Genomic DNA, 12,244 nt, shown 5'->3' on the forward strand with positions numbered 1-12,244 from the left:
GTGACGATCAAGTATTATCGGTCGTGTGGTCATATTCTTTCATTTGGCTTGTGATTTTTTTGTCAACATCCAAGAGTTAGTTGATGTCGACGTTGTATCCATAACGGAGCATTTCCATTGTGTACATGGTTATCCCTTTGCTTTTTTCATCTAGAAGTTTTTGGGCTTCTACTTCTAGCAGTCGTCTAGTTGTCTCATCTATTTCAATGTCGATCTCTGCCAGTATCTCCTTTTATAGTCTTGTAAAACGTTGGTAATATTACAATTCTTTTGGTCAGATCAAGAGTTATTAGGTAAGGGGAGGGAGAACTTTGTGTTTATATACATTGCGGCTCACCTATTGCTGCCTTCAAGTTTTTCTAATTGTCATCACTTAGTTGTTTGCTGCAATTGTTCGTGTAGGAGCGTAGATCGGTGAAGTTTGAAAACCCGTTGATATATGTTATTGGTTGATCTCCATTCATGTTTGCCAATCGCATTTGGTTTGTTGTTAGTAACGTGATGGCTCTGACTTTGGTTCGGGTTGTCGAGTGGTTGTTGCATTTTTCTTAAATGATTCAAATAGTTGCATGTTAAAAAAGTTTAGACGTTATTGTTCGAAACATAGGACATTCTTATATTACTGATTGCATGAATGAATGTGTTTGAAACATACCTTGTTGCCATCCATAGTTGTTGTTGATGACTTCGGTGTGTGGACTTAGTAGATGTGTAGGAACATAAGTTAACTCACAATAAATGAACAAAAAGTAATGGGTTGCAACTCATTATAATAGTGTAGGATCGAATAATGTGCATGTGGTATAGTGAATGTTTGTGTTGGTATTCCTTATTTTGCATGAAAAATGATATACAATACCTGCATTGTACTTGAATTTAGAGTCGTTCAAGTCCTACATTAGAGAGAGGGTATGGCATGGGGTTGAACATTTCAAGTTTGTTCAAATGTCGACGTTCTGTGATACGTGAGAACATCACGTATGCTAGTCCAGGTGCAAACGCTTCTTTTATCACAAGGAGGACTTTTGTTGAGAGCATTGCTCCCTGTGCCTTGTGTCCTATTATGGCATATGCTAATGTTAACGGGAATGTGGACTTGTGGTACCATATACCATTCACGGACCTTTTGGCATGCTTCGTATGACAGTGTTATTGTATTTTTGGTTGCATCAATTTTAACGCGTATTGCTGCAACTATTCCGTTTTAGGACCTTCAAGTATTTCCTCCACGTTGCATGATGCCCCATTTGCCGCTCCGATTTTCAAGTTAATGTTCTCGGTTATCATACACTTGGCACCTATTGCAACTTTATGTATTCTGTTGAAGTTGGTATCGCCAATCCAGTGCTCCAGGCAAGGTTCATCGAGGCCATTGGTTTTCAAGCCGACGATGACTATATCTTTTTTCGAGTATAATTGTGTGAGCATTACATCGTTGTATCGATGAACGTCTTCCTTGTGAGTGCAAATGATAGATGTCATTTTAGTTAGCATTGATATCTCGTCAATGATGATTACGTCGGCTTCTTTGATCATTATGAACCTTTCATTTGTTGGGTGTATAGAGAGTGGATATTTGCTGATATCTTGTTGGGATTTTGAATTGGTAATGAATGGTTGTAGCAATACTGCTAAGACGTGTAGTTGTAGCTCCAGTAGATGCTGTTAATATGACAGTTTTGTTCTCTTTTATGAGTTGACATGTCAGATATTTTATGAGGAAACTCTTTCCACTGCCCGGTGTTCCCGTGATGTGTAGCCCATTACGTGCGATCGCTAGTTGCCTTTAGATTGTTGCTTGCTCTGATGTGAGTGTTGCATTTTGAACTTTGTGGAACTCATGGAGCATGAGCAACATTTTGCTCCGATTGTGTTCCTCTTTGGTCGCGGGCTCGACATTCGCTGTTGTCAGAGGGCTTTCATGATTCAACGTCACTTTTTGCTTAATCAAATTGAGCATGTGGCCCATTTGGTCAGAAAGTAGCATGTTCCGTTGCGTGTACTCCGTTACATACATTTCAAGATCTTTCTATGATAATACAAGACGACATAGTTAACATTCCACAAAGTATGACGATGATTTTTTTCTGGCTACAGTAGCTCTCATTCATTCCTAAAAGCCGTTGTTCGGAGTAGGTTGTTGAAGAAGAAACCTTTTGTTTGGTGGCCTGGATGATATTCTATGAATTTGACAAGCCTTTTGCATTCTCTGACAAGATTCTTGTATGCATCATGTAACTGGTTTTCTGTTGACGTCGAGCTATCTTTGTCAATTTTGTATGCTTTGTGGTAGTTGCAAAAAGTGATGTTCTCCAAGCTGGCTAGTCATGCACGGTACTTACAGAGATCGATAGGATGTATGACAATATTCTGCCCGCGTGAAATCAACCTTTGTCGTAGCTTCAGTGGTGATAAGTCTATGTACTGCACACTATTGCTCTTTGTGATTATTGGTATTTGAAGGCAATTCAAGGTTGTTTCTGTAGTAGCTGAAATCAGTCTTGACATGATTGCAGCCGCGATGAGCTTCAACTTCACTTTGTTGAGGCCTTGTAGCCCAAGCTTTGCAGCATCCTCTGCTGAAATATTCAATGTTCCTAATGGCCTAGTTTTCATCGCGTACTTCAACAAATAGTGGGAGATATAAGAGTTTGTCACTCTTGTATATTCATGTGTGAACCCCATAGCAATAATGTAGTTGGGTGATATGGCACTAGGTTATGATGTTCATGGCTTGGACAGAAACACAACCACTTCAAAGTTTGTGGGTGCAATGTAGGCTCCATCTGCAAATGCGTTTCATATGGGAAACCATATTTGCATATGAAGAACTGTGAGCCCTTGTCCTGCAAGAGTCCTTGCAAATGTGGATTTGTTTGGATAGAACAAGTTGGCGCAAACACATTGTAAAGGTATTGGATGCACCGTCTGCTCTACTACATGAATATATGCGGCTATCTCATTTGGGACTCGTTGCACATCGTCTTTATGCACCTAGAGAATGATATGTGCATGTAGGGAACCCCAGTTTTGTATCTCATACTTGATCAGGTGATGTTCTACACGGCCAAAAAGTTTATTTCCTTCAAGAATGTTTGCATTCAAGAAGTTGTGAAGCCGTGTGTAAAATAGCAGAGCGCACTCAACTGGGCAGTCTTTCCAAGTGAAAACTGGGTTGAATTCACGAACTATGTTCTCGATTAATGTTATCTCTTGCTACTTCGTTTCAGACACCTCATCTGCTGTGAACATCACAAACAAGTATGGGAGACCCCACATGTCCACCATGGCAATCAAGTCTTTTTTCTGGTGCCTGGCAAAGATGTTGGTAAGTTGTAGCACACAATGTTCCTCATAGCGTCCTGATCATTTGCTGTCTTATTTAATCTCTTGTATGTATCAATGTCTCGCTATAACAACATGTTGTTTGAATTGTTTACAATCAATATTGCTTACTTCACTTGATACATCATTAGCAGGTATGGCTTGTATAATGTGAAGACCAAGAATAGTGCTCCAATCCTCATTCTAATATAGTCACTGAAACGGACATCTCCTTTGTAGTTCCCATGACCGAAGGGAAAAAGAAAAGGGAAAACAACAGTTTCAACAGTGATATCAGCAAATTTAGAACGGGTGTAAGGTAGGCCATTATATTTAAATCTTGTAGTGCGCTCCGCTAGTTGTTGCACCATCACGCAATTGTATCGAAGTGAACTCGTGTTTGTCAAATGTACAAAACGCTCTTCGTTTTGAAGGCTCCACTAAATTTTGCAGCAATGATAGTTCACTATGCGTCTCCGCTTCTGTCTTTAGCTAAAATGTGTCATCTTGCTCGTGGTTCTTGATGATGTTGATTATATTGTATGCAAGTATGCTTGCAGCTGGTTCGAAGGCCAGGTCTTTTGGTATGCGAACCCCATCAAAATCAATCGACCAATAGATTAGGGGGTTATCTAGTATAGATTTTCTCTCTAGAATGCCTCTTGCGATGGCATTCGTTGTGGAAGTGACACTCATCGACACATTTATGATGCTAAGAAGTTGGGTATGTAGCTGGTTGCCTGTTAGCAACCGACGAATGTAATATGGAAGTAGGGGCACTATACGTGCTTGCCTGGTCATATTCTTTTTGTAGTTATAGCAAGCACACCAATATGCTTTAACACCGTATTTGTCTGCAGCATCCAATAACAGTGCACTTGCTAGTTTCACATTAGTCGTGTAGCTTTCACATTCACTACGATGCCACCTTGTCAAAAATGAGGACACACCACATGCACAACATAGTGCAATGTTTTCGGCACACAACAATATCACACTCAGAACTCCATTGCTCATATAGCATCTCCATGTTATACCATGTGGACACATTTGGCATTAGTAGCTGTTTTCTTTTTCTCGAAGTCCTCAATTCTGCAGCATGTCTTCTTCGTAGGTGTGTATTTCCCAAGTTTTGGTTTGCCATATTACCTATAGCAAATGTTTGGCAGTTTCGATTGACATATCTCAAAGGCAAAGTTTAAAATCAAGAAATCTACAATTGTGTAGTTTTACTTTTAAATATCTTGAATTGATTGAACGAGCATGAATCTGTAAACATACTTGGAAAGAGTGTTAGAGGCACGTCCACGGTTGATGAACTACACACGTATGCTTATGATCGATGGAGCACCTAGCAAAAAGGATACTTTCAAATTGGTTAGCATATCTTAATCTGAGTTACACGACGTCGTTGTTGAAGTCATACTAATTTTGTGCTTGTTTGTGCGAGTGACAAAAAAAACATACATAAAGTATGGCGGGGAGTTGGCACAGTCCTCCCCAAAATTCTATAAACATAAGGGAACATGCCCTTCCCTCATTTCCCAAATAACACTCTCGGTATCAAAAGTGGACCAAAGATACACCTTCAGTGTTGAAACTGGCCATTAGTTTGTTCGAATATAAAAGAGAGAAAAAAAATAGGGATACCTTTGTGAGTCTACGAATTTGAAGTCGATGATGCGACGAGTCTTGTGTGGTATTGTTTCACGATCACAGGTTAATGAAGAGCTAAACTGTTGTTGTCGGCGCACACAAGTTATCTTCGACTTTGTGACCAACGTCAAAATCTATATTTTAAAAAAAACATCCCAATCAAGAACAAAATAAAGATGTAGGCCCTACTTGCTAACTATATAAAGCACTCTCGCTTTCATCCGGCCCGTAGAAGTCTCTCCTGAACTTCCTACTGAAAACCCTTACCTTTGGAAGATACCTCTGCAGCCTAGAAAGAAGCCCCTTTAGAGACCATGGGGATGGGGCCGAGGAGCCACAAGAACATGGGGACTGAGAAGTAAAAACACCTCAATCCAATGGCCCAGAATTGACCACCTCTTTTGATGGCCCAGTCCACATACACCACGTTCATCCCCTTCTGAGGAACGTTGATGGGGAAGCTCAAGGTAACAAAGTGTCTCGTCCTTCTAGTTTCCACGGACCTTCTGCTGAAGTCGTGCGTGTGTGTGTGTGTGTGTGTAGCTACGCTCTCTAGTGAGCGGGCATATGATTCCGGGCCTGCCGGACGAGCTGGCTCTGCAGTGCCTCGCCAGGCTGCCCAGGGGCGCCCTGCGGGACGCCTCGCCCGTGCACCCCATCAGGCGGGAGGCCGGCCTCTCCGAGCACTGGGTGATCGTCCTCGTCGAGACAGAGACAGAGACAGATCCAGAGCATGTGCCCTTCCAGTACGACTTCTATGTCTCCACTCTTGTCTCTCAACGCCATTTTTTGCATCTGCAGATGATGCCAGGAGCCGATAAGGAGGTCCTGCTCTACGGCTACGATCTCTCCGAACAGAGGGCCTTCGAGGAGATGCTGTGTCTGGATGCCTTGGCCCCCTGCATCTCCCCCTAGGATACCAGACGCCGAGGTGCTTGCTTGTGCCACAATCGACGGTTTTGCCTATGCAGTCAATGCTTCCTGGGCCTTTCGGGGCTCAAAGGGCGCCAAGCGGTTCAACCTCACGAGCAGAGAATGGGAGACATTACCTGACATGCAGGAGGAGCACCCATCCTGTACCGGGGTTGGCTTCAATGGCTCCTTCTATGTGCTTGGAGGCCACCAGTGCCCAGAGATATGGGATCCAAGGATCGGTGAATGGTCGATGGCGCAGCCTGAGATGTGGAGGGCAGAATGGGAAGGCCAGTCTCGGCTTAGTTTTGCTGTGGTTAAGGGAAGATTGTATGTTCTACCAACTCCACTACAACGACAGCCACAGGAAATCAAGTGGTATGATGAGAAATGCAAACTCTGGAAGTCTTTGGGATGTGTTCCAACAGAACTCATACACCGTTGTGCTTGTCTTCACAATATGTGTTAAGAGTTAAAATTATTAAGATCCTGTAGAGAAAGGAAGTTTGTTTGTGTCCAAGGTAGTCCTATTGATGAGGTGCAAGAACATCCACGTAAATCATAGTATTCAACCTGAAGATCTAGAGTGACTCGGTCAGGTGGTTATTGATTAGGATCTTTTCATGTTCAGTCCTTTCATCAACGGTGTGTTGGTTGATGTCATCACACCTTGGTGTAGTTCCATTTGCCCCTATGTCATCCACCAGTTGTGGCGCCACTCCTCCCAAATCTTACTATGGCATCTCCTCAAGATCATCTTCTTTCATGCCTTTGAATATGTGGCTACCTTTGAATAACATACCAACTTGGATCACAACGATTCGGGTGGTAAACAACCTAATAGAACATTAAGACACTCACTTTGTTTGATCTTCGGAGTAGGAGAGTGAATTAAGTTACAACATACTATGTGTTTTTGTACACATTTGGAAATCAAACATGGAATCTTATAGGTCTACCACATAACATGAATCTTGCCGGATGTAATTAGCCTTACAATCAAAAGTATAAAGCCAATAGCCAAGAATGGGGTGTAAAGCATAAGGCTACATTGCTAGAAAAGGGATAGTAGCCAAGAATGGGGTGTAGACTTCACCAAGACGATTCCACCTCAAGTTGAAAATACTATTGTGTGAATCATGAAATTTGCTTTCATGATGGAGACATTGAAGCAATATGTATCAATAGAATGACCTCGGGATTTTGCAAAGAGGAGAGCATTTATAGTATGATTCCTTGACAACCAATGGAATCAAAGAAAATAAGTATTGCCACAAATTTGCATATTATAACAAAACAATTGTTATTAATGACACCATGCATTTTACCTGTTAAAATATAGTCATATTTTTGCTAAGAATGCTTAGCCATGTCTACAATTTCGTTTCTTATCATTTTGTGATTTTTGGTTGGTGAAACATAGTATTTAATTATTTTTGGAGTAATTTTTGAGCAAAGAGTTGTATTTTCTTAATAGAACAACTTTGATTTCCTACCCATCCCACAAGTATGAGAGCCCGCACTTATTTTTACATGCTACTCCCCCCTTTTGTGTTGCAGAAAAGAAGCAAATTGGTTGCTATCCCCCCACCCCAAGCATTGACGGTCAGTAATGGATGGCCATGTGTTTGTATCCACACGAGAGCAAATCAAATTGTAGCTTCGAGCAATGTTCAGTGTAGGTGGCCCATGCGAAGATCACAAAGTCCCACCTCTACCTCTCATCATCCCTTGGGCAGTATAAAGCACCTTACAGAGGTTGAAACTTCAAGTGACATGAGGCATTCACAAGACGCATAATTATTGACTAAACATTCCTTTACTGCCTTTTATTTGTCAACTGCATTAAAAACCATTTTGGCTAGCAAAAGTAGATGCTATGCACATGTTTGCAATAGTACTCTAAAGGAAGCCTAAGAAATATAAGCTTTGCCATACTTTGTCAACAATTACAGCAATAGGAAGTCCACAAGTTTTTACTTCTTTGATATAGGAAGGCAGCTTTATGCAAGTAAATGATATTATGTGCAAGCTTAAAAAAAAGGTTTAGAAGGTGTGCTCATGAGTTATAAATAAATGTTGGATACTTCAAAGTATCTATGCTCAATAAAGGAGGTTTCAAACGTCTGTATTTGGTAAGCTCAAATACACTAAATATGTATTGGTACGTGGCCTTACCTTCCAGACACACCTCAGCCATCATACGTTATGTCCATGTACCACCACATTACATAAGCTTCTCATCTTTTGCCACCTACTCAATGCAGGGTGACTTGTTACCAGCACAAATAGGAGTACTCACTCGGCTTTGAAAGTTTAGCATTGCTAGAGAAAAGGTGTACCTGGTAACAATCGAATTGTTTAAAGCCACCAAGCATTCAGGCAGACGATAAAATTAAGATTTAGGAGGTGCTCATGTGTTGTAAATAAACGTTGGGGTACTTCAAAGTATCTATGATTCAAAAAGGTTTTAAATGTCTATCTGACATAAGCATTCAGGCAGAGGATAAACTAAGGTTTAGGAGGTGCTCATGTGTCAGAAATAAATGTTGGGTTTCTTCTAAGTATCTATGATTCAAAAAAGTTCTAAACGTCTGTATCTGGCTAAGGAAGCCTGGTAAAGCTCAAATACACCAAGCCACCAAGCATTAAGGCTTAGGATAAAACTAAGATTTAGGAGCTGCTCATGTATTGTAAATAAATGTTTGGTTACTTCATAGTATCTATGATTCAAAAAGGTTTTAAATGTCTATATCTGACATAAGGAAGCATGGTAAAGCTCAAATACACCATATATTGGCACATGGCATTACCTACTCAATGTTATGTCCATGTACGGCCTCAATACATGAACTTCTCATCTTTTGCCACTAACTATTAATGTCACTCTGAAATCTTAGACCAAATATAGGTGTACTCACTAGGGTTTGAAATGGTTAAGGATCGCTACAAAAAGGGAGTACATGGCAGCAGTCCGATTGTTTACAGTGCATTCAAAAGCCTTGCTTCATCTTATAATGCTTTTAGTCCATAAACAAAACACAAAATCCATGTACAGCCTGACCAGAGATTTGATTCCTAAGAATCCTAAACGCCTACCTGATGCAACATAAAATCCACTCTGTGATTGCATAGCCTTGGAATGTGACCAGATAGGTGCTCAAGCACAATGTTTGTGTATTGCTTCTGGTCTGGTCTGGCTCTTTACTGGCATTCTACTTCTCCGAAATTCCAACATTTCCAAAATGACTGCAACCAGAGGTTTGAAGGTCGAGTTTTAAGGTAAGATTCTCTCAGCTCTTTCCTCTAAAGGGCTGACCATGATATCTATGGTAGTGATACAAATAGGCCTTCTAAATAGAGCTTTGCTGCCAGCATTTGCAGAGAGTCCAAGGTGAAAGCTTATGCATATCTTGTCCGTCCTTTCTACAGGTTCCCTTGAGAGTGTGTGAAGGTGTAGCTCTCTCATATTTCTTCCCTTTATCTTTCCTCCACAGAGTTCCAAACAAAACTTAGATTCATAAAGACAGGAGGGTCAAACCATCTCAAGACGATTAATACTCTCTTGCATAGCCAAGGGGTGATGTTTGCCCCTTCAAGATTAACTCTTGCAATAAGCTTTGAGCTGCCTGTGTTTGCTCTGGTGTGCCAGATATCTTCACAAGCCCTTCTGATGCTCCAGATCTGACATCAAGGAGATCCACTTTTGCACCAGACATCTGAAGCCCAAAAAAGAAAGCATATTAACTGCTTTTTCTTTACAATTGAATCAAAATTAGTAACTGTGACATGAATACCTGGTGGATCCGAACAATTTTGCTCCCACCATCTCCTATAATGGCCGTGACTGCATTCGCAGGAATGACAACCTCAACTGTAGTCCTTGTCACCAGTGCACCAGTTAGCCTGCAACACACGATACCCATTTTAAAAAAACTGTAAATTTGGCTTGCCCACTCTTGAGAGAAACTAGTCATTGGAAACATATGCAAAGCTTACCTAAAGTCGGATCCTTGTTGAGCTGAAGGGTTGTCATAACCTCTCAGACTTCTTCCTCCAATAACATCCTACACAAGAGATATATACCTAGATGAATCCAGGAACATGCCCAAATTCATCTTATAAGAAAGTGCAATTTATAACCTCATGGTAGTCATCCACAAGACAATAAACCATCGACTCCATCATGCATAGTATGGACTAGATACTACGACATCCCCACTAACGTCATCAGTGCACATATATGCTCCCCCCCCCCCTCCCCAAACCACGCACACACATAAGAGCATAGATTCATCAAAGGTCTATGTACTGAGTTTCTGTCAAAGCTCCGGAGATACAAGAGACTCAAACATAATGAAGCCTAGCACTAAGAGATCATAACAAATAGAAATAATTATAACAACCAAAAGGTAGTTCATATGCACCACTAAAGATAGGAAGCATTAACACAATATCAACTAGCTGCAACTTAGACGAAAACTTCACAATGTGAAATTTGCATGTCCGCTAATATAACATAAAAATATACCTAGATGATGTTAGAAATATAAGCCCAACTTGTCCCTTAGCCATCAAATAAATGTGCATAGGATGAAGTGTTATCCTAAGGTCAAATCAAAGTATGTAGCTTCACTCCATATGTCCATCCACATGTCAAGGGGCATCCCTACATCAAAGCGATCGTGGAGTATATTTAGGAGAAGCATCTAGCTAATCTACATCATCAGTGATATCATCTAGGACTGGATCCAAAGGCTATATAAAGCCCATGTAGCACTCAGACTATGAATGAAGCTATGAAGTTATTTCTCATATTATGAATGACTCAAATCTCTTCCCACCTTGATTTCTTTCATGGTATCAGTCTATTAGAGCCAGGTTATGTTCCCAAGGCCCTCATTAGGTTAATTTACTAGTTACTTAGCATATTAATCAAGTTATTAATCACCCTCCATTAGTGGAGCCAAAATAGGCTTTCCCAAAACAGTACCCACCTAGATTGGAGGATCTCCACCGCCTTCTACAGGACATATCTCGGCGTGTTTTCTTCATAAAATCTCTCCCTCTGCTTTGGACGCAGGTCACCATCGCCTCAATTGTGCAGATCCACTACTCCACGACCCGGTATTACGTTTTTCCCCAAATCGTCATCGCGTCTCAGAGGCGGCTCCTGCAGTGGCTTGTTCTCCTTCCACAAAAGGAATTGATTCAATTCCTCTGAGCTGTACATGCGCCCCAATATGCTCTATCATCTTCTAAAAGGGCTTGCCAAATGGTACACCCAATCTCCAATGGGAAGCTGATTTGCAGAGGGGGGTTCTGCTGAAAATTTTCTACATAAAGCATTTTAATGCTTGGTGGTAATGATCTTGCTTAATCTCTTTTTAATGATCATAATAATGTTATCTCATGCACAAAAGGTCTTTGATTAAGCATTATCACATCTCTTTCCACACAGATAATAGGTGTGAAGCTTGAAAGCCATCTCTTGTAAAGGGATTGTAGACACTGCCACGAGTATATCTCCTCAGTGGGGTAAGACCTCCCTATCTATGGCATCCACATCAATCATGGCTTCTAATTCTAAGAGTCCTGATATGTTCAATGGTATAGGGTTTCACACCTGGCAAACAAAGGTGAAGGGACATTTAATGAGAAAGAACTTATGGAGCTTAGTTAAACCACTAGTAGAAGGAGAGGGAGGAGGAGTTGTCACTAGAGCTACCACTGTTGCTTTTCAAGCAAAGGATGAACAAGCTTTAGGGATAATAATCACAGCATTAGATGATAATTTTATACATTATATAGATGATGCTAACAATGCGGCTCAAGCTTGGGAAACACTTGACAAATTTTTGGTGCTAAAGCAAAGCATTCTAAGATTAGTCTTAAAATGCAACTCTATGGACTCACAATAGAAGCAAATGAAGGAGTGGCTTCACTCATCAATAGGTTAAAGAGTCTTATGACTCGACTTGTGTATGTCCAATCCCCTATACCCAATGAAGATGTTGTTGCCATCTTATTGAAGACTATGCCTTCAAAATTTGATGAACCTCTCACCGTGCTTAAAGAGAAGGATCCTATTCCTTCTTTGGAAAGTGTGATAAACTCTTTGCAGGAAGAAAAGAAAAACAAATCAAAGACTTCCAAGAAGGTGTCTATACGATCTCCACCATCAACAACAAGAAGAAATGTGCAACCTATGGGAGAACTAATCACCAAACAAAGGATTGCTTCACCAACAACCCTTGTGTGCATTGTGGAAAGACAAATAATCCATCACAAAGATGCTACCTCAAGGACAAGAAGAAAGAGAAGGTCAACACTGTTGAAGAAAATCACTTTG

The 12,244-nt window shown here is 40.8% G+C and overlaps 2 protein-coding genes across 10 annotated transcripts in view; one reads left to right on the forward strand and one right to left on the reverse strand.

The window, feature by feature from the left end:
• The first annotated feature begins 5,466 nt into the window (after positions 1-5,466).
• Positions 5,467-6,412, forward strand: LOC147635450 (uncharacterized). The gene is made up of 2 exons (XM_086802733.1): positions 5,467-5,950; positions 5,984-6,412. Exon 1 carries the CDS (start codon positions 5,548-5,550, stop codon positions 5,893-5,895), a length of 348 nt encoding a protein of 115 aa, XP_086658859.1. The 5' UTR covers positions 5,467-5,547; the 3' UTR covers positions 5,896-5,950; positions 5,984-6,412.
• Positions 6,413-8,583: 2,171 nt separating this feature from the next.
• LOC147635451 (RNA-binding KH domain-containing protein RCF3-like) overlaps positions 8,584-12,244 on the reverse strand; it is a 36,174-nt gene continuing 32,513 nt past the window's right edge. For 7 of the 9 annotated variants that reach the window (XM_086802726.1, XM_086802732.1, XM_086802729.1 and 4 more), the window contains 3 exons: positions 9,892-9,959; positions 9,690-9,798; positions 8,584-9,611 (listed from right to left, as the gene is read on the reverse strand). In XM_086802726.1, coding sequence (XP_086658852.1) covers positions 9,447-9,611; positions 9,690-9,798; positions 9,892-9,959 — 342 coding nt within the window. In that variant the 3' untranslated portion in view covers positions 8,584-9,446. Of the gene's footprint in view, positions 9,612-9,689; positions 9,799-9,891; positions 9,979-12,244 lie in introns of those variants that run through there. The other 2 variants (XR_015266653.1, XR_015266654.1) reach the window with 2 other exon arrangements.

The sequence above is a fragment of the Cibotium barometz genome, chromosome 9, assembly GCF_041138505.1.
Source record: "Cibotium barometz isolate CiBa-2024 chromosome 9, ASM4113850v1, whole genome shotgun sequence".
NCBI classification, from domain to species: Eukaryota; Viridiplantae; Streptophyta; class Polypodiopsida; order Cyatheales; family Cibotiaceae; genus Cibotium; species Cibotium barometz.

Coding starts and splice junctions, on each gene's coding strand:
- LOC147635450 (XM_086802733.1), top strand. CDS start 5,548: ATGATTCCGGGCCTGCCGGACGAGCTGGCTCTGCAGTGCCTCGCCAGG.